We start from the raw sequence: 22,556 nt of genomic DNA, 5'->3' as shown, positions 1-22,556 counted from the left end.
ATCTTAGAATTGATGAGTCACAGTTTATTTGGCTGCATTATTTTTCCTTCATGGTACATAAAATTGTGGTGTGCCTTAGATTCAATGAAGTATAGTATTTAATTTTTAGAATAATGTGGCAGAGACTGCTACCTGCTACCTGTGTTCTTTTCCCACACAGTAATAAATTTCTTTTTTAGCTCGGTAAATGGCTGCCCAGTCAAAGACTATATTCTTAGTTTTCATTATAGCCAGGTGTAGCCATATGTCTAAGTTCTGGCCAATGGTTTGTAAGCAGAAGTAATATGTGAAACTTCTGGTTTGTACTCTTAAAGAAACATGTCTTCCCTTCTCTTTCATCTTTTTTTCCTTCCTTCTTTCCTCCCTATTTCTTTCCTTCTTTTCTTCCCCCTCTCCTTCATTCCTTTCTTTCTAAATTGAAGATGTAATGGTGGGAGCTGAGCAGTCATCGTGATCTGTGAGAGAGAAATCATGTGTTGAAGATGGTAAAGCAATGAGCAAAGATATCTGAGTTTGTCATCATGTTGAAACCAACATACTAGCCCTAGACTGACCATGCAGACTTTTAACTCAGAAATAACATTCTAGGTTGTTTAAGTCACTCTTATTTTGGGTTTCTCTGCTATGGGAGCTGAACAAATATTCTATCTAATATGAATGATTTCACATTTTCATTTTTCTGGAAGTAGACTATGATCATTTTCTTCTCCCTCTAAACACACATACACACACACACACACACACACACACACACACACACACACACACACACACACGTGCGCATGCGCATGCTGTCTGGACCAAAAATGAGGTACCAGATGTAGCATTTACTTATAAGGAATGTACTGTGAATAGCTTTTCACTTTTCATTATCATGGAAAGATGACTTCAGCCCACATTCAATCTATATTTCTAAATAATACCTGTGTTAGGACTATCTGTGCAGTGCAGTGGAAGACAGCTTTTTCAGTGCAAGTGAGATTTCTTGATAATGCTAAATCTGCTTTGTCAGCTAAATTCCTCTGGCTTTTTGTCACAGTGTGCTAAAAATACATGATCAGATTTCACTGTTAAGAAAATTCTTTCAGCAATACATGTACAGTCAAGTTTCTATTCTAGCTGAATATTTGGGCCATGAGGTTTAAAAAAATGTCTCATGACAAAACTTTATGAAAATGCAACAATCTGGAAGTCTAGTTCTTAGAGTGGCAAGGCTGTGAAGCGCTGTGCTGTTGTCGGTCTGTCCTTTTGACAATCATACTCTTGGTTCTTCATATTTGAGGAGATGGAACGGTGAGCAGGCCTGTTGGCTTGATCTTATTAATGCCACCATCTAGAATACAGATTCTTGGATATTTCATCTTCACAAGATGAGCTGCAAACTGAAAAAAAAGGCCAAATTTATAGAGGATATATGAAATATTTATTTCTCTCATCCCATTTTTTCTCAGGACGTTAAGAACAAAACTACTCTAATGATACTACTGCTGCCACTGTTGGATCAGTGACTCATTAAGTTGGTTTTTAACAGAAATTAAATCACTCAAATGTTGACAATTTGTTATACTACACAATTAACGTGACCCTTTAGTTCTCTTTTAGGGGTTGTTTGAAAAGGCAACAGATATACATGGTAAACGAGTCAAACAGTATAAAAGGGTGTACAGTGAGACGTAAATTCCTCCTACCTCTCTTCTCATCTCACTCTCTACAGGTCATTGATATTCTTATTTTTCATGTATCCTTCCAATGACAGTCGAAACATTTTCAAAACCATATTGAACAATTTTTGATGTCACTGCTAACTTATTAGTTATTGCAATTCCATGCACAATGTCCCAGAGAGGGCTTATAAACTGATTGTAATATGTTTTTGGAACAACCACAATGAACTGTTTGACACCATAAACATGAATTTGAAAGACTGATCCAAGAAGTCTTCTCAATGTCTAGCAAAACAGGACTGTTAGAAGTTATTTGGACACATGAATCTCCCTGACCTGGCCTAGGTCTACCTGTGTAGGGTCACTGATTATCTTTCTCCATTCCTTGTGCTTTATGTTGAAGCTGTCCTAAACTGCTCGAGTCCCCTGATAGACAAGATTGCTTTAGGGTTCAGAGCCTTTGGGATGCACAGGTCACCCTCTCTTGGGAACACGCTCCATCCTCCCAGCTCTGGCTCCCCTTCAGTCCCTCCTCAAAAGCTCCCCACCCCCAGCTCCATCTGCCCAATTTTTACTTATTTCCCTACTCAAGCGCTTCCTTCTCTGGGAGCCAAGTCTCTATTAGGAGACTCTCTACTCAACCTCCAAAATCTCTACTGCAAATCCCTGTATTTGGCTTACCACACTTATTGAAATTGCTCATTTAAGGGCCTGTTTCTTCTACTAAACTGTAAGCTCCCCTAGGACTGTGTTCTGTTTCTTTTTATCCTTAAGTACCTGGCACATGACAGGGGCTCGATATATGCTTGTTGGACTGACCTAACTATGACAAATGATATATAACCTGGGACAAAAGGATGAAGTAAAGAAGGTTTTCTTTGACTCTCTGGCCATTTTTTTCTCTATTCCCTCCACTTGGTAGTGTCCCATTCTTTCCCTTAGGTATTTGTGTCCTCATGTTCTTTTCAACTGCTTCATTATAACCTGCTTTTAGATCCTTCAAGAAAAATGACTAATATCTGTTCACAGTGCTATTGCTTCTTGGGAATATTTGGAGCTTAATCGATGCTGAAGTCTCAAGCTAGTAGTCTAGACTTTATGGTTCAAAAGGATAAACTGAGTGGTTTAGTCAGGATTAGCTCAAGGTCTTACCCTCAGAGATTCTGCTTTATTGTTCTAAGACTAAGGAATGTGGTATTTTATTTTGTTTTTCACAAACACCACCAGATGATTCTAAAGCAGGTAGTCTGTGGACAATATTTTGAAAAATACTATCCTAAACCAAAGGGATAAAGGTATCAGTATGTAGGTGAAATAGATGTTGCTGGACTGGGATCTTAGCAATCTTCAAAACAATTAACATAACTAGATCTCAATACTGTTGACCCCACTTATCTTCTCCATCATTGTCTATAGTGCCTTTACAGAGATTTAAATGGCTGTTCACATTTCAGATCCTATACTCTTTTAGAGCCATAGAGGATATCTTTAGTAGTAATTAATATTGAAAAAAATTAGTGTACCTGTATTTCAAAAGGTATCAAGGGACCCAGAATACCAATGTGAGCTAGCCTTCATCCTGTTCTTCTCACTTATTTCTCTGGGAACAACCCCTCCCTCCCCCCGCCACCACCACCATCCCTAAGAACAGAGGCACCAGGCTCATCTGCCCTGAGTCATGTGCAGGCAGCACAGTCTCTGGGAACCACATGATTACTGAAACATCTTGGCTTCATTCTCCCACATGCAGCAATACAATTACCATTTTGGCTGGAATTCTAAGATAAACATACCATCATTCAAAAAGTCTGTGTGGATAAGCAGTGTTAGCATTAGTATTTTCAAAACACTGTAGAAGTCAGAACATGAGTAAGGAAGGACTTACTGTACATTTAACTAATCTCTCTTAAACTATGCTGTAGAGCTGGAAAGAGTTCCCACTGTTCCTGTAAGGAGGGACAGGACAACTAGGCTGCTGTGGAGCTGGAAAATGGTAAAGACAAAGCAGGCAGAACAGAGCACCTTGGAAAAATCGAGGTGCTGCTACGTGGGAGGTTGAAGAAGAAAAGTAGATATAGAGTACAACAACATGAAAACAGTTTGGGTGCCTTGAAAGAAAAGGCAAGGCTGTGCTTAAGAAAAAGACAAATGTTGAGTTTTCAGGTTAAGACTGTGAATTCTGTCTTTCACCCTCCGCTTGTAGTTCCAATTACCTATGTTAAATATTGGCCCCAAACAGTGAGGTCATCACTTCATCTTTTCCACTATCATGGAAACAGCCCCTCCCCTCCCCCTATTCATTCATTTGTTCATTCATTTATCAATCAAACATTTCACTGAGCACCTACTAAGTACCAGGCAATGTTCCAGTTTTTGCAGTCTTTATAGTTTAGTGGAAGAGACAGTAACAAGCAATACCAAGTAGCGTGGATGGCTAGTACAAAAGCAGTTCAGGATACTTCTGAATTTGATAGGGGTTGCGGGACATGTTCCACTCTCTCCATCCTCTTTCAGGATTGACACCGGAAGGGAATGGGGATCCAGGTGTGATGGCAACAGTTCTTACATTGATCAGGTAGTGTTCTCTGTGGCTACAGCTTGACAGGTTAGGGAGGAAGGAAGGGCTGTGAATGTACGGGGGTGGTTTCCACCTGTGAAAAAAGCCATATCGCTCATGGAGAAGATATGTGGTGGAACAGAGGAGAAGCAGGCATGCGGAGCTCGGGGTTTTGTCCATCTTTACTCTCTATCTGGCAGGGCTTTAGTGAGAGAACATACAGAGTATTGGACTTTGTTAATTAAGGGCCTATTGTAGATGGCAAGCTGCAGCTTTGGGAGAGGCCTGGCTTCAAGTGGAGACTACAAACCTACACTTACTGAGCAATACCCTTGGTGAGAGTGGGAGGATAGCATATTGGCCAATGGTTATGAAGTCATCAGAATCATCTGGGTGATTTTAGTAAACAGTGATACCCAGGCCCACTCCAGACATGTAATACAAGTGAAGTATCATAAGATGGAGCTCAGGTTCAGTTTTTTTTTTTTTTTTCCCCAGACTCCCAGGCGATTCTATTGTGTAGCCAGCATTGAGAATCATTTTATTAAATAATGAGATTCATTTGGTCAGGTTTGTCTGGGACCTCAAACTGCAATTTTTTAGGTATAGTCCTGTGTGGAAAGCAAGTTACTTTGTACTAAAAACAGCTAACATGTCTGTAGGGCTGTAATTTGTGAGACCAAGTCCTACACAGAGAGAATGGGGTTCCTCGAACTGCACAACCAGCTGATACAGAGCGACATCCTATGTGAAGCTGGCAGGGTCTGGTATTTGCTGGGATAGGATTTCGGGACTCGCAGCCTGCAGGGGCAGCTGCATTCCTGGTGGGCGGTACTCCCATGTGGAGAGGCAAAGCTCTTGAATTGTTGTCATTCCTTTGGTTTGTAGGGTTTGGTGGTGGTATTCATTTCTAGGGCTTGGGTCGGCATACCTCAAAGCAGCACTGTCTGGAAGTGGCAGGACAGTGCATCTTGTTTTCTCTCTTTATCTTGTATCTCAGTTCGATCTAAGAGGCTGGCCTATTTATCCAGAGGAAGTCAAGATCTGCTGTAGCAGAAGAATGAGTGGAGGAAAGGGATTTTTGATCTGGCACAGCATAGTGCAGGTTAACTAAGGCCAAGAAATTAAGGTGTTGGTAGGTAAGGTTTAAGAGGAGCATAGGACAGGATTATGTTGTTTCTCTCTAGGTGTCCTGGGACACAAGTTTGGGTATAATCCACGGTTGCAGCAGGAACTTAAGAAAACTGGGCTTTTGCAAGATATCTGCAAGGAGCACACAGCAGGATAGTTAATTTTCTTGATGTGAAACTCTGGCCTTGTGTGTTTTAAGTTCATTTGGGGACTAGACAATTGGCATGAATTGGCTAACATTCTGATGAAGCTCAAGTTGAAAAAATCTTTTACTCTCTTCCATTTTATTTGCCCATTTCTTTCCCCCTAAATAATGCTAAATTTTGGGCATGGAAATATTACTTTTGGTTGGGCATGGAATTGAATAAGGGAACTGGTGATTATTCTGTAATGAGCAGCTGTAGTAATTTCATTTTCTTGGTTTTATGAATGTGAGGCTGCTGCTGTATTAGTCTTATGTATTCTCTTGACTCTGGAATACTGAAAATATGGGGTACGTTTAATATTTCTGATACTGTGTGGTTGAGGCTAGGCTAATAGTTCATGTACCTACTTTTAAGAGTTTGGCTAGTCAACTTAGATAAGCATATTTGAAATAAAAATAGAATATTGGGTGATTTCTCCATCTAGAGTTCAATGTGGCCTTAGGTTAATATAACTCAAGTGCTGTCTGCTGTCTTGTTTTGATTATTTAAGAGATTTATGGGGTCATTAATAAAGGTCTTGATCATTTGACTGCCCATCTCAGTGATTCCAATTAGAAACATACGAGCTATGGCAAAGATTTGTAAGAAAGAGGTAGGGATAATTTATAAAATACTCCAGTGATCTCTTCCCTCGGTTATATAGTCAAGTTTAATTTTGAATGTCATTTTTTTTCTTTCAGTCCTTATTGTGTTCCTCCCATAACTGAGATAACATTTTTTTCTATATTCAGATATTTTATAATTAACACACTGAGGTTTATTTTCTTAAGACGACTACATAAATTTGTTTTCTTAAATAAACTACATAAAGGAGTGCTTGCGTGCTATTGGCGGGAATGTAAATTGTGCAGCATCTATGGAAAACACTATGGAGGTTCCTCAAAGTTAAAAATAGAACTACCATCTGATCCAACAATTCTATTTCCGGGTATATATCCAAAGGAAATGAAATATAAATCTCGAAGAGGTATCTGCACTTCCATGTTAATTGCAGCATTATTCACAATAGCCAAGATATGGAAACAACCTAAATGTCCATTAAAATAATAGAAAGAAAATGTCACACACTCACATACATAATGGAATATCAGTCAACTTTGAAAAAGGAAATCCTGCCATTGTGACACATGGGTGAATGTGGAGGACATTGTGCTAAATAAAAAAGGCCAGACACATAAAGACAAATACTGCATGATTTCACTAATATGTGGAATCAAATATAGTCAAACTTACAGAAGCAGAGTAGAATGGTGGTTGCCAGGGGTGAGGGGATGGGGGGAGGAAATGGGCAGACATTGATCAAAGGGTACTAAGTTTCAGCTATGGAAGATGAAAAAATTCTAGAGATCTAAGGTACAATGGTGACTACGGTTACTGCGTTTAACAAATATAACAATACTGTTGAAATCTGCTAAGAAAAAAAAGAAAGAAAATGGTAACTGTGAGGTGATGAATATGGTAATTAGCTCGCTTGTGGTGATCATTTCACAATGTGTATACATATCAAAACATAAAATTGTACACCTTTAATATATAATTCCTATGTGTCAATTTACCTCATTAATGCTGGAAAAAAAGTGCTACATAAGGTTTGAGACCACTTTTCGTAGTAATAATACCTAATAACAATACTTTTTTATTTCACTCATAGGAGTAAAAGCAGCAGCAGCAGCAGGGCAAAACCAAGAAGGTGAACACAAGGTCAGTGATCATCTTGTACCCTAACATAGGCACCTGTGATGAGTAAGGAACAGGGCAGGTAATATCAGGATGTTGTATACTGAAAAATGGTTAATTATGTGAAAAGAAAAAAAATGAGAGATTTTACAAAACAGCTACTATGTGGTCCAGGCTTTCTGATCCATGTTTATTTTAAGGATAACTATTCTAATGGTGTCTGGGATAGTCAGAATCCATGCTATAGTGTTCATTATTCTTCTGTTCTTGGAACCAATCTTTGGGATTAGGAAATTTGATAGTGTTAAGATTTTATCTTAAAAAACATTTTAAATAGTTTGTATTATATAAGGGAATATATAAATAATTGTAGTGCACTAACTCAATGTGTTTTCTTGTTTTAATTTCCTGTTGCTTAGTTTATGTCTACATTTCATCTCTTCCCATTTTCTGTCTCTAACTTTTTGTTAAGAAAAATGTAAAAAAATATATAAACACAGACAGGAATGGCATAATGAGCCCCTAGGTAACTAACCGCCAGCTTCAAAAATTGTAACTTATAGCCAATTTCCTTTATTCCTCTCATCAACTCCTCTCAATTACATGTATTGTTTTCATATAAATCCCATAAATCATTTAGTACATAAATGTTATCTCTGAAATAAAAAGCTTTAAAAAAATATATCCACAGTACCATTATCACACCTAGAAAATATTAACAATAATTCCTTAATAGAATTAAATATTCAGTAAGTGCTCAAATTTCTAATTACTTCATAAATGTCATCTATTCATCCATCCATCCATCCATCATCCAATGATCTATATTTGCATCAAGATCCAAACAAGGTCCATACACTAATAAATGTCTTAAATCTCCTTTAATCTATAGGTTTGTACTTTTTAATCTCTTTTCATTTCTTTGCGGGAAGCCTATTCCCTCTTGATCCACTCCAATCAGACTTCTGTCTCCATCAGACCCCAAAATACTTTTATAAAGGTCAGCAATAATCTCTACTTTGTCACATTGCCAAATCCAGTTTTTAAGAATCAACTTGAATCTGACTTGACCCATCAGCATCATCTTACACATTTGATCATACTCTCCTCTTTTCAAAACTCTCTTCCATTAGCCTTCAGTATACCAATCTCTCCTAGTTCTCTTATCTTACTACCTTTGGTGGATTTTCCTTATCTTTCTGACTTCTGCTCCATGTCTGTCTTCTGACTTCTTCCCATTATTTACATGTATCCCCGAAGTGATGTCAACTAGACCCATGGCCTTAAGTCCCACCTATACATTGATGACTTTAAATCTATGGCTTTAGCTTCTTTCCTGAACTCTGAATTTGCAAATCTGTTTTCTTAATATCTCCACTTAGATATCTCTAATAAGCTTCTCAAGCCTAACAGTTTCAAAGGAGAACACTTGATTCTTACCCTTTTTCCATCTCCAAACCGGTTCCTCCTTCAGTCTTCCCCATCCCAGGAAATAGCAACTCTATTTTTTCCAGTTGTTTAACCAGCAAACCTGCATATACATTTTTCTTTTTTTCTTCTACTAATGTACCACGTCATCTCTAACTTTCAAAACACACTCAGAATTTGATCACTTCTTAACACCTCTCCTACTGTCCTACTAGCCCAAGCAACCATTGTAGATTATTCCATATATTATCCTAACTGGTCTCTCTTGCTTCCATGCTTGCTCCAATGATCTAATCACCACACAACATAAGTGATCCTTTTAAAATGTAAGTCAGATCATATAATCTCTCCTTTTGAAGTATATCAATGGGCTCTCATTTTATTCAGAATAAAATCTAAAGGTTTTACCATGATCTATGATGTCTTACAAGATTTGCAAATCTAAAAACCCTTCCTCCACCCTTAGCTTCTCTAATCTCATCTCTCAGTCCAAGCTACCATCACCTCTTAGATTATTCAATAACTTCTTGTCTAATTGCTTTCGTCTTTGCCCCCTACAGTATGCTTCTATGTGGCAACCAGAATGATTCTCTTAAAAGTCAGATCATATAAAACTCTTTGTTCCCCATGTTCTAGTGGCTTTTCATCGCACTCAGAATGAGGGCTTCTCTGATCACTTTATAAAGAAAATAAGCCACCAGTACTCTTTTCCTTCATCCTATCTTATTTTTCATTTCAGCATTGAAAACCACTCGATATGTATTTATTGACTGCCTCTCCCGATATATTGTAAGCTCCACAAACTAGAGACTTTGTTTTACTTATTACTGTTTCTACAAAGCCTGGAACAATGCCTAGTATATTGCACTTACTCTAATACCCGCTGAACAACTGATTTATTCATTCGACGAATATTTTTTGAGCATTTACTGTGTCAGGCACTACGGCAGGCACTGATTCAGCTGTCTTACCACAAGTGGAGGAGGTAGAAAGGACTTCAGGGCAACTGTAAGGAAACTGTCTAGTTGGTTCTGGTAAGAGTCAATACTATTTTCTTTTATCCTTTACCTACAGGGCCTTCACTCAACTCTTAACTGAAAGAGGTAGATGAGTTTTAAAAATGTTTTTTTTTAAATCATATATAAAAAACATATTTATGCAAAAAAGTATTGATGATGAAGTTTATAAAGACAAGTAATAAGAATAATAAAGTGTGACAATTTTAATGTAGATGTCCACAGAGCAGTCAGGTGAGAGACAATATCCTCAGTTGATTTCCACAATTAAGGAACTGAAGTAGCTGAAAGAATTGGAAAAGGATACAAACAAACTTTCACTTTATACTCTTGGGCTCCATGTTTACTTCTTAGCCCCTGTTCTCTCAGTAAGTTTGGCAATTTTTAATGGTATGTGAACCACTCAGGAGGTATGTGAAAAAAGATAAGTTAATATTTTTATGTGTAATTATAAATTTTCCTTTTGCGTCTTCTATTTTATGGTTATGTGTAATTCTAACAAAATCTCTTCTAATTTCTACTCTATTGTTAGCTTCGTTGAAGTCCCAATAATTGACTTTTTTCCTCACATGTCAAAAATGGTATTTTCCTTTCCTTCCTCTTCTATTTCCCTTTGATCTCATTTTCTTTGTTGATCTCCTCTATCAATCACTTGCACTAAAGTATTTTTTCCTTACTTCTAAGCTAGTTTAAAATGGACACAATGTGTTTTTACAATTTATTGGAACAAATATAAGCTATATTTTTTAATGGTCTTTCTACAATCTCTTGTTGAAACTATCACCAGGAATTTGTCTTCCTTTCTGAATAATGCATTTATAAGCTTTTGAATTTAATTATAAGAAAGAAAGATTCTACATCATTTTTCTGTATTGTAGAATATTATTTATTTCATAAGTAAAGGATTCTATATATACATATCTAGTTTTAAGTCTCCTTTGAATTCTAGTCTGAACTTCTAAATGCAAGCAACAAATGAATAGGACAAACAGAGACTCATTAATTGATATTTTTATACTGATCTCCCATTAGCACTTCAAATTCAGTATGTCCAAAATTTATCACATTCCCTATAAATCTACTTTATTTTTCTCTTCCTTATCTCTGTTAACTCTATCAGCAACCTTCCCCCAAACCCAACCTAAAATTTTAAGGTTCTCTTTCACTTATAAAAGCAAAAACAAAAACAAAACCCCCCCTTGTAGCTCCACGTGTACTTAGTCACATAGCTGTGTCAGTTCCTTCTGCGATTTGTCTGGGATCCATCCTTTCTTTTCTATTCCTCTGCTCTGACTCCATCTTAGATCCCAGTTACTCGAATTAGTTCCCAAGTAGTTTGTGCTTTTAGTTTTTCCTTTTCCATTTTACTGTTGGCACTCTGCTGCCTACATGGTAACATTATGGAAGACCCTCAAGAAATCCTCCGACCTCAGTCACTACTGTATGAAGATTTTTTTCCTTCCTATGTCATTAAGCAAGATGAGTCAAGATATGTGGATTCCTTCCAAGGAACAGCTTGCTTATCTACGGTCATTAAGGACAATATGCAGTACCTAAAAGCTCTTACTGAAAGTTTCGTCCAAAACTTTGTTAAGTCCAAAGTGTCTTTGCATTTTGAGGAAAATAGAAATTCTTTTCTAGACTTACACTTGCTTATTTTTATATAAATACATAACTATAGTGGTTAACGAGAAGGTTGTCCTTTAGTGTCTCAAAAAGGTAAGAGAAGGTAATGACAGGATGTTACTAGATGCTTTGAATCACACAACAAAAGCAGTGAGGCCATTTCCCCAATCTCCTTTTGAAAGTTGCAGAGCTTTGGCTATCAGTCTCAGACAAAACTCCTCTGCTGTCTTTTCCCCAAAGCCACCTGAGCTTTGCTAACTCTCAGGGCTTAGTAACTATTTAGATAGTGGGAAATTGCAAGCTTGAGACAGAAGGTCAACACGAAGGTAGAATGTGGGGCAAATATGGCATTGAAATAAACTGAGAATATGAGGAGAGTGAAATTCTTTAACTGGCCTCTGGTTATTAGTGTTTTAAAATTTCTATTTCATTGGGATCAAGGGCAAAAGAGAGGGAAGAAGACACTTTAAAAGTAATTTTCCAAATGACTTTCTAAAATGCAGCTGATTTTCACTTTCTTTCTTAAAGGCCTTTTAATAGGTCCCCAATGCTTAAATGTGAACTCCTTAGTGTGGCATTCAAGGCTCCCTATAACCAGACTTTCCCCCTATATGGAAACAGCCTTATCTGCAGCTGAAATGTTCTTCAGAGAAATCCTGTGCTTTCCAATCAGCCTGTGCTATTTCCTTTGCCTGAACTGTTCTCTCCTGACTATGGTGCTCCTCTCAACACTTTTCTTTACTGAAATTCTACCTATAATTCAAGATCTAGGTTTACTAACACCTTCTCCATGAAGCTATAGGAACCCCTCATTTAACTGGAAGACATTTCTTCCTTTTAACTGATTTTCTAGAACTTCGATTATAAATCTTTTATAGCACATGCCACATTCTGCTTTGAGTTTTAATTAGTTGTATACATGTCCTATTTTCCTAAGTAGAATGAAAGTTTTATGAAGGCAAGAGACTATGCCCTTTTCATTTCTGTTTCCTCATAATAGATTCTATCATGTAGGCGCTCAAAGTTTGTTGTCCTGAATTAAACTACTAGTTAATATTACTATTTTTTTTTCTTTTGCCTTTTTTTAAATCAATTTCTGCAAAGGCACAGTTGACTGCAAACTATTATTTTTCATGTGTTCATTCATTAACTTAGTCGTTAATTCAACCATCAAATATTTATTGAATGCTTCCTATTTGAAAGGAACTATGCTAGGGGATGGGGGTATAACAATGAATATAATATAATCTCTGCCCTTAGTGAGCTTGGAGTTTAGTTGGAGATGCAGATAAGTAAATAGGCAATTACAATGCTATTTGATAAATGCTACACAGAGCCATCATTCATGGTTGTGCAAATTATGCTTTGCATGAGAGAATGTGGAAAAGGGGTAAGTGGAGCATGAAATGTAGCCCATCCTCTCCCCAAGCTTTGTGTACATTATCTAATGTACACAGACACTCTATATTTGATAGTGGTCTCAATGCCACTATAAGAGTAAGTAAAAGATTTTCTATGAGCACTTGGAAAAGGCACTTAGCTCCAGACTTGAGAAGTTCAGAAAGAGTTCCATGAAGAAATGGCCTTTTAAGACAAATGGGAGTTACCCAGGTGAACAGAAGTGAGAAGAATGCTTCAAATACAGAAAAGTACAAAACGACAGTATATAAGGAACTACAAGTAGTTAATAATGGCTGAAAGTTAAGGGGGTGAGGGAAGCCCAGTGAAAGATGAGCTTGGAAAACAAAGCACAGTCCAGATCATGAAGGACTCTGTAAACCATGATTAAACCATGATTAGGGCTTGACTTTTATTTTGAAGGCAATGGGAAGTCATAGAGGCATTTTGACAATGATCAGATTTACTTTTCAAAAAGTTCATTCTGACTGTAGGGCAGAACTGGGGGAAGGAAGGAGATCGTAGACAGGGACATTGCAAAGTTGCAGTTAAGTCAGGCACGAGAAATTAGTGATCTGAGTGAAGATAGATGGGTAGAGGAGATAAGAGAATTTCAGACCTAGTTAATCGGATGGTAAGACAAATAATGATTTTCCATATAATTTGTTGCCACTAGTCAAGAAGGTGAGAGAATTTACTGATTTAATCAAACAGCCTGGGTGGGATGGAGGAAAGTATAGGAACTCTGTAGTTAGACAGCACAGGGTTTGAATCAGGGCTCTGTCACTGGTTCACTGTGGGATCTTGCATAAGTCACTTCGCCTTTTGGCCTCAGTTTTTTTACCTGTTAAATGTGTAATAATAATATACTTGAATGGTACGTTTAAAGTGCTGTTGGGAGGATTAAAGTCAATATTGTATGCGGAAGTGCCTGACTCACAGTAAATACTTACTATAAGCTAATTTTCCTTTTTCCTCTTTCCTCCTTTCGTTTCTCCAATAGATCCCTTAATAGGAGAGCCATTTGCAAGGACAGCCTTGAAACTGTATAGATTCAAACTTAAAAGGCAGTTTTGTCCCCAATGGGATGTAAAGTGGAGCTTTACAGTGTTCATGGTGAACTATTTATAATGGAGAAGTAATATATACTAGTGACTCTTACAGTTTACTGGGTCACATATACTTTTGGCAATCAGATGAAAGGTATACATCAATTCTCTGTTAAAAAAATGGCAAATGTGTACAATATTTTACATAGAATTTCAATTAGTTCAAAGACCTTCTAAAACTCATGATGGACTCAAGGTTAAAAAAGTTTTCCTTTATACTAATTCATTTAACATTAAAATTTATGATAGTTGATAGTGACCTAGTGTTTATGTATATGGCAATTGGGATTTTCCTGTAGCTTTATAGATTAGTGTTTAATAATAGCTTATATTGTCAAACAAGTCCTGCCAGGAATGGCTACCTGGGAATTTTTTAAAGTTGACATTAAAAAAATATGAGAAAACAATTTTAGCTGTGACAAAAACCAATTTGTTTGGAAACAGTTCTTATTGAAATAAGAAAAATATACTGGCTCATATTAGAGGATAGCATCTTCTGACAAAATTCCATCATCTAACACCATCATGTATCAGGGTCTAAAGACCCTGCGGTACATTTTCCTTTGATCTGCAATACTTGGGACTAGAATTTCAGCAACAATCATTCATTAACTTATATTTACACAAGACAACTGAGAACAGTAAACTCATACTGTGTCCAAGCCACTAGTCATATTACATGGGTATACTATGCTCTGAAAAGAATGTATACAATAAAAACTCAGATTCAAAACAGTTAGGGCTGTAATGGATCACTGTCAAGTTCCAACCTCTGTAGGCCAAGCAGGAGGGCAACTCTGGTTAGTTTTTATTGAGCCACAAACATTCTTGGGGTGAGGAGTAATTAATTAAATGGTGGGCTGTGGAGGGGAGGGTGGGTATGTAGAATAACACATATTGAGACAAAATAACTTTCATTCTATGACAGGTCATGAATATAGGTGCCAGAGATCACAGATTCAGAGGATGACTTGGCAGTTTTTCTGGGAAATTAGAAGTGAGCTCCCTCTATCTTTTTAAAAATTGCTTGTACACAAAATACATCTAATAAACATGTTAAAAAGCAGACAACCAAAGTCTGGATTAGGTGTTTAAAAGTTTCCTTTACTACAACTCCTACCTTGCTATTCACTTCACATAACTTTTGGAAAGCTTTGAGGATAGGGGACTCTACGGGACTGGTTTTAGTTCATGGGTCTTTTAAAGTAAGTTATCATCCATCGCTTAACAAATGCAGAGTTATATAGGATAGTTTTCACTATTAAGCCTCATAGGATGTTTACTGTGCTCAAGTTGCATTAAAATCTAAAATATTTTCTTACAATCTGACATAAATCCATAGACTAAAACACTTGCTGACAAAAATGCAAAGAAAAAGTCAAGAAGAAAGCCAAGTTTAACCATAGCCAGTGATTGTAGGTCTAACAAGACCAAGAAAGAATTTTCCTTGCATATTTGGAACTCATAAAAGAGATTCACTTCCCAACCTTTATCAAAATTCTGAAAGTACAATTCTGAAAAGGCCAATTATAAGACAGGTAAAAAGATCTCATACAAAGTAGTTTAAAATTATCATATTAATCTGAAGAACTAGGTAGATACCAGCTAGAGCTAGGGAAAGTTATTATAGGGACAATACATATATTAACTTGGTTTAAAGTGTTTCAGAGTCATTTGGTTACCTCTGAGCATGTACCTGGAGCAGGATAATCTCTGATGCCTGAGACCAAAGACTAGAGGGGAGCTTGAGCAGAGAGGAAGAAGACAGGGCTACAGAGAGAAAACGAACTGGCCAAAGGTAAGGGCTACCAGTGATTATCACAGTATCTTAAAATTGGTTTAGTTTGGTTAAGGGATCCAGGAAGTAATGGGGTAGGATGAGAGGATGGAAGGCTCATATTACTGCAAAACAAATTAACTTCCCACCTAACATCAAAAGATCAAATAATCTTGGCCTCTAGGGGAGTGTAAGTGAACATAATTGGAATATTATCTTATCTTTAAAAATAGCTGCAATGGCATGCTTTGCTTATTATAAATCTGATTATTTTCAGTTGAAAACAGATGCCATGTTTTAAATTTAACCTTTATGTGCCACATGTAGAAAGCATGAACCATTTGTATTGTTTAGTCACAGAATCTCCACAAAAATTGTCTCTTATCTAGGTTTCTAAGTCTAATGTTAATCAGAAATACATATATTTTGCTCTTTTCTATTTTTTGGGGGGAGTTGCTTTGTTTTGTTTTAAAGAACAATAGCACATATGGTTATTACTTGCCTGTGGCTCTTATGTTTTCAAATAAATATTTCTTTTGATGGCAAAAGAACACTGATTTAATGCCAGGAATATAACTTGGAAGGGTAAAATCAGCTGTTCTAATATTTTCCAAAGGGCTGACAAGACAAAGTGAAATTCAAATATTTCTTCAATTTCTTTCTTAGATAACCTATTGAATGTGATATACTGGCAGGGATGAAAACTTGGTCTCATAATCACAAAATATAATCTAGATAGAAAGTAATTATTTCTAAAGTCTTATGAGTTTCAGTGACTAACAGCAATCCAGTTTTTCTTAAGGACTCACTAAAGGCAGAGAAGCACCAACTGGAGTTTCATTTTGTTCTGGTTCATATTGGCCACTTTCCAATCTGAGACCCATTACTAGCTCTAGAGATGGACCCCAGTATATTATTTTCCCACAGGGGAGAAATAATAACCCAATAACACATTAAAGCATGCTATGGTGCTAAGTCACCATTCTTGCTACGCATTATAATTTACTTCTAGGGAAGAGGTGGATGCATGACGGTGTTTTGTTAAGCCAAGACTTTGACCTTAGGTTTGGGAGTAGTGTGAGTAATGGTTGGTATGAGTATCAAAACAAACCACATATTTCCCCCTAGATAATATTTGATTAATTTTAAAACTCAAAATTTTCTTTAAATCTGAGTAATCTGCTCAAGAATATAACAATGACCCTTCCTATGGGTTCAGTTAATCCATGATATGGGTAGTAGACTAAGTCTGCCTCCCCCATTGATCTGAATACTTACTGTCTTACTTCCCAGATTTATACGCTTGCTTTCTGAGATTAATTTGGCACATTTCAGTCTTGTAAGCAGTAACTTTTATGGGACTTTCTGTATATATCATGCTGGCATGTTTTCCTTCTATGCCCAGGAAATCTAATTCCAGTTAGCAATCAAAGATGCAATTTCTCATGTGAGTTTTAAAAATATGATTGTTTGTAATAAGAAAAAAGTGAGACCTTGCCACGTTTTCATTTAAAAATGTGACACAAAGCTTGAATTGACTTTACCCTTGTTTTGATACATAGGTCTTCCTACTCCCATCAACACTACCAACAGATGAAGTCTGTGTTTGGCTTGTCAAATTAAACTTGGCCATACAGTAGCAAGGATCAGCACAAAATCTGATCTACTTTTGGGCAGTAGCTCCATTTCAGAGACTCAGGACTCAACTTCATTCACTGTCTGACTTTCCTTGATGCTAACATGACTTTGTTCACAAAATATCTGAAAATGCTTGATTATATAATAGCTTACTACTTTATTTAACTTTTTGGGTAAGGTGAATTAAAGATTAACTGACAAATTATATTTAGTAGGACTTAATTCTGGCACGAAGAAGCAGCTACATGGGACTGTAATTAAACTAAGGTCTTTGTAGTTCTCCTTTTTTGCCTTATTCTGAGGAAAAGCAATATTTTATCTCAGTAAGAAATGGTTTGTAAAGGTTTGTATATTGTAAAGGTTTTCTGATGTATTTAATGTAGAAGCTAGGCCAAATACAAAAGTCTTATGACATGGTAACTGAAAAGAAATCACCTCATAGCAATAAATTGCTAATCAATTGTAATTATAGGAAATGGTTAATGAGTACATAATTAAAATGGTACCATATATCTTCTGATAATAGTTATTCAGGTACATGAATAAATAGTATTTCCCAGATCTGTTCTGTCTCCTATGTGATTTTAGACAATATATTCAATACATCTGGTCATTTAATTCCTTCACATTTGTACTACAGAAGACATTCTGGTCCTAATTTGTATGTCAAATGGGCCATTTAATACTATCATATACTAGACAAGTGGTTCATTTATTCTTTCTTGCAATCGTTCAATGATATTTTGCTACTTGTTAAATTCAATATTGACAGCCTTTTTCTTTTATTGAGTTATACTTTATTTAATATTTTCATTTGTTAGATTTTCAGTCTAGCTCTTTTACCAGGTCTTAACAGAAGATGTAAAACTAGAAAAATTACAATCAGTGCCTACTGTTTAGCAAACAAAAAAACTCCCAACTCTAAATATGAGTTCGACATAAAAATCATAAACCTTTGCCAAGAAAATCTGTAACTGTGCTGACTAGAACTGGCACCTCTCCTTTCTTTCACAGTGTCCAACTGTGGCTTTCTCAGTCTTTTCAAAATAAGACCACCAGCTGCCACCTGCCAGCTGCAGTGCACTGATTTAACTTAGAAAAAAAAAACTGCTACTTGTTTGGAAATCACTTCTTCTTCTTCCTCTTCTTTTTCTTTTTAATATCCAACTGGGAAAAAGATGAGATCTGATCAGAACAGCTCTTAATGAAAGATTTTCCACTGGTGTCTGACCAAAAATTGTAGGGCTCAGATGAACCAGGGACAGTGGAGTAATCTACATACATCAAACCTTAGAACTTTTTAAAAATTGAGGTAAAGTATATGTGACATAAAACTTGCAATTTTAACAATTTTTAGGTATACAATTCAGTGGCATTAAGTATTTTTACAATGTTGTACAACCATCACCACTGGTTATTTCCTAAATTTATCATCCCAAACAGAAACTGCGCCTATTAAACAAAAACTACTGTTCCACATTCTCCAGGACCCTAGTAGCACTAATCTGTTTTCGGTCCACATGAATTTGCCTACTCTAGATATTTTATATAAGTGAATTCATAGAATATCTGTCCTTTGTGTTTGGCTTATTTCAAGGTTTATCCATGTTGAAGCATATATCAAAACTTCATTCCTTTTTATGACTGAATAATATTATATTGTATATACCACATTTTGCTTATTCATTCATCTGTTGATAGACACAGGTTGTTTCCACCTTCTGACTACTGTAAATAATGCTGCTATGAATATTGGCATACAAATATACATTTGAGTCCTTGTTTTCAATTCTCTTGGATATTTACCTAGAAGTAAAATTGCTGGCCATAATTCTATCTGCACTTGAAAGAAATGCCAAACTGTAAAACTATTTTCTACAGAAGTTGCATCTTTTACATCTCTCCCAGCCAGGCACCTGGGGGTCCTAATTTCTCCACACCCTTGCCGACATTTGGGTGTGAAGTGGTATCTCATTGTGGTTTTGATTTGCATTGCCCTAATGACTTATGATGTCCAATAGCTTTCAATGTAATTTTTGGCCATTTGTATATCTTCGAGAAATGTCTAAAATGTCTAAAAAGCTGTGTATTTTAAAATTTGTTGTCCTTCTGTTGTTGAGTTGCAGGAGTTGTGAATATATACATAACTGATCTTTGTGTATTGATTTTGTATTCTGATATTAAATTCTTATCAGATATGTAATTTACAAATATTTTCTCCCACTTTGTGGGCCACAAGGATTGCTGGCCACCACCAGAAGCTGGGAAAAGACTAGGAAAGATTCCACCAGAGCTGCAGGGGGACATGGCCCTGCTGGCACCTCGATTTCAGACTGAGAACCTCCAGAATGATGAGAGAATAAATTTCTGTTTTAAGTCACCCAATTTGTGTTATCTTTTACTCCAGCTCTGGGAAATTAACACATATTCCAATTTTGATGCCTCTTCTTCTTTTTCTTGCCTAATTGCTCTGGCTAGAATTAACAAATTAAAAAGGAGAGAACATTTCCTAACTCATGCTATGAGACCAGCATTATTCTTATACCAAAGCCGGAAACAGATACAAGAAAATAAAACTACAGAAAAATACCCCTGATAAATATTAATCCAAAAATCCTCTTCAAACTACTAGCAAACTGAATTTAGGAACATATTAAAAGGATTATACACCATGACTAAGTGGAATTTATGCTAGGAATGCAAGAGTAATCAAATGGATGACAAACAATCAATATAATATGCCACACTCATAGAAAGAAGGGGAAAAAAATCACATTATCATCTAAATTGATTCAGAAAAGGCATTTGACAAAATTCAGCACCACCCCATGATAAAAACATTCAATAAACTAAGAGGAGAAAAAGGATTTCCTCAACATGACAAAAGATATATATGAAAAATTCCAACTAACAATACTCAATAGTGAAAGACTGAAAGCTTTCCTCTGAGGTCAGGAAGAGGACAAGGATGCCTGCTTTTGAAACTTTTATTCAACATAGTAAAGTTTATACTTGTTTTTGATGTTTCTGTGGATGAACCGGATAGTCCAGCTGCCTATTCTGCCATTCTGCTGATGTTACTCCCAAATTCCGACCTTTTATACTATCATCATATATAAAACAGTACTTAAAATTCATATGTACACAAATAATATACTAGAAAAGAAAATTATTTAACAAAGTACATCAAAATAATTTATATATCATGGCTTTAGTTCTAAAATGTTCTCATTTACTTAAAATTGTGCATTTACTATATTTACTATATTCACTTTCCCTGAAATAGGTGTATTTAGATTGTTTCCTGTCAGACACTAGATATAGTCATAAAAAGAGGGATGAGAGATTTATGAATAATGATATCCAATCAGATATTTAATTAATATGGTCAACTAAACTTCATCATCCAGGATGACCTTTATTTAGAGTCAAAAGCCAATGTTACCATTAGCCCTGTACTTCTGAGACAAGGATTACTGGATGCTTAAAATGGCCTTTGACTAAAAGTATTAAAGTCTTCATTTGACTTTGTTTCCAGTGATCACATTTCTGGATTATTTTGTTTATGCAGACATACAGGAATGTACATATTAGTGGGGAATATTTTATCTCCACTGCTGATTTCTTTGAGGAGAAAATTTTTCTAAGTATGTTACTGACATTTCTTTTTGTCCCTCTATTTACTTTACCCTGGGACATGAAGTGATTTATTTGACTGATAAATTTGAGAAGGCTCAGTGCTGCCCTTCTTGGGAATAAGCTGCCTGAAGGGAGAAAGCTACCTCTGCTGCATTTCTAGGAGCAGATTCTTTCTTCCCTTTAGAAAAAAAGCTGTCCTAGTTGCATATTGCCTAAATCTAGACATGTTCTCTAATTCTGGGGGATTTGTGAGCAAGCCCAGTTGGCTCCCAAACTAAACTATATTCTCCAATTTGTCTCTTAAAAAAAAAATGATTTTTTGATGTCCATATGCTACTGTTTTATTTATCAAATTTTCTTAGAATATAGCCAGGGAGAGGGAAGCCAATTTATTGTTTCATATACTCCTCCTATCTATACATTGATATCTTTCCCGAATTGTCTATCATCAAAAAGCTTTGAGCCTATAGTAAACAAAACTCCCAAATCCAACAAATTCCATCATGACCAGCTTTCAGAGCCTCTAATCAAGCCCCGATGTTTTTCTCAGATAGGAGGAATTGAAGTTACTTCTTTGCAATTTCAGAAAGCAGTTTTAAAAATAAAAAGAACACCTGAGGCTATTAAGCTATCATTTGGGTTTTTCTAAGCCTACTAATGATCCTAATGCAGTACACAGGAAGAAAGCTTGAATCCTTTTACTGGGAAAAGTTGGACAAACTCTTCGATGTAAGAACATAGACAGATCTGCAAGGCTCATTTGATCTGTGACCAACTCCCGAAGGAATAAACTTTTAGAAAATCTGTTATAATAGGCAAGTAAATAACTCATTATTATGTGCATATGACATTTCTGAATGTACTTACCTCTGCTGTGTGCTTTGCCACATGCCCCACGACAACAATGACCTTCCCTTTGAAGCTCTGGAGCATAGCAGTGTAAGGGCTCTGAGTGAGCTCCCCTTCTGCAGTGAATGCAGTGCTGAATGGAATGTTGATGCTGCCTGAAATGTGACCCCGAATAAAACTGAGAAGGAAAGTTAAGGAAAACATTTGTGTGTAGACTTGAGTGTGAGAGAAATTCACAGAGCTAACTGGTTTGCAGAAGACAGTACCATTAAAATCAAACACAAATGAAGACCAGACTTGAAAATTCTCCGAACAGAAAAAACCAGTTTAGTCATACGAGTAAAGCTTAATTTAGCCTATCTTCCAAGACAAGCAAGGCTAACTTGTCCTGGATCGCTTCTTGCTTATGCCTTTGAAAATCATATGCAGAACTTAAATTGTTCCCCAAAATTTATATGAGGTAACCACTAACTAATTCCCTTTCATTTAAGAAAATTGTAATACTGTGACCAATCAATGAAAACTAGTCACTGCTTCCACACTATATAAGCTGCTTTATAACAATATCCCTCTGAGCCTCAGCCCAGGTTTTGGTTTGAGTGCTCTTGGCTTGCAAATGTCTTTTTGCTACGTGCACAATAAACTTTTACTAATTACTGCATCGGTGATTCATTGGTTTTATTTGTTTTGTTTTGTTTCTTTTTCCCTAAACTTTTGACTTCTAAACATCTTCCATGCTCGCATGAGTATTTTTATCTAAATAAAATAAGGCACCTCTAAGGAAAAAATAGTTAAACTTTAAAATGTAATGAAAAAGAGAAAGAAAGCAGACTGGCCAGAG

At 36.3% G+C, this 22,556-nt stretch overlaps 1 protein-coding gene and 1 long non-coding RNA gene across 3 annotated transcripts in view; one reads left to right on the top strand and one right to left on the bottom strand.

Moving 5' to 3' along the window:
- Positions 1-1,097: 1,097 nt before the first annotated feature.
- The window catches only part of TBCK (TBC1 domain containing kinase), a 157,148-nt gene continuing 135,689 nt past the window's right edge, over positions 1,098-22,556 (bottom strand). For both annotated transcript variants that reach the window (XM_011361472.2, XM_011361471.2), the window contains exons 25-26: positions 21,734-21,893; positions 1,098-1,382 (exon numbers count right to left, since the gene is read on the bottom strand). In XM_011361472.2, coding sequence (XP_011359774.1) covers positions 1,272-1,382; positions 21,734-21,893 — 271 coding nt within the window. In that variant the 3' untranslated portion in view covers positions 1,098-1,271. The remainder of the gene's footprint in view (positions 1,383-21,733; positions 21,894-22,556) is intronic.
- Positions 5,256-17,796, top strand: LOC111740699. Its single transcript, XR_002780713.1, has 4 exons — positions 5,256-5,356; positions 7,210-7,259; positions 15,473-15,610; positions 17,152-17,796. It is a non-coding gene; the product is annotated as an uncharacterized LOC111740699 (long non-coding RNA).

Source organism: Pteropus vampyrus, unplaced genomic scaffold, assembly GCF_000151845.1.
Source record: "Pteropus vampyrus isolate Shadow unplaced genomic scaffold, Pvam_2.0 Scaffold67, whole genome shotgun sequence".
Lineage (NCBI taxonomy): Eukaryota > Metazoa > Chordata > Mammalia > Chiroptera > Pteropodidae > Pteropus > Pteropus vampyrus.
This window is presented reverse-complemented; position numbering and strand designations above follow the sequence as displayed.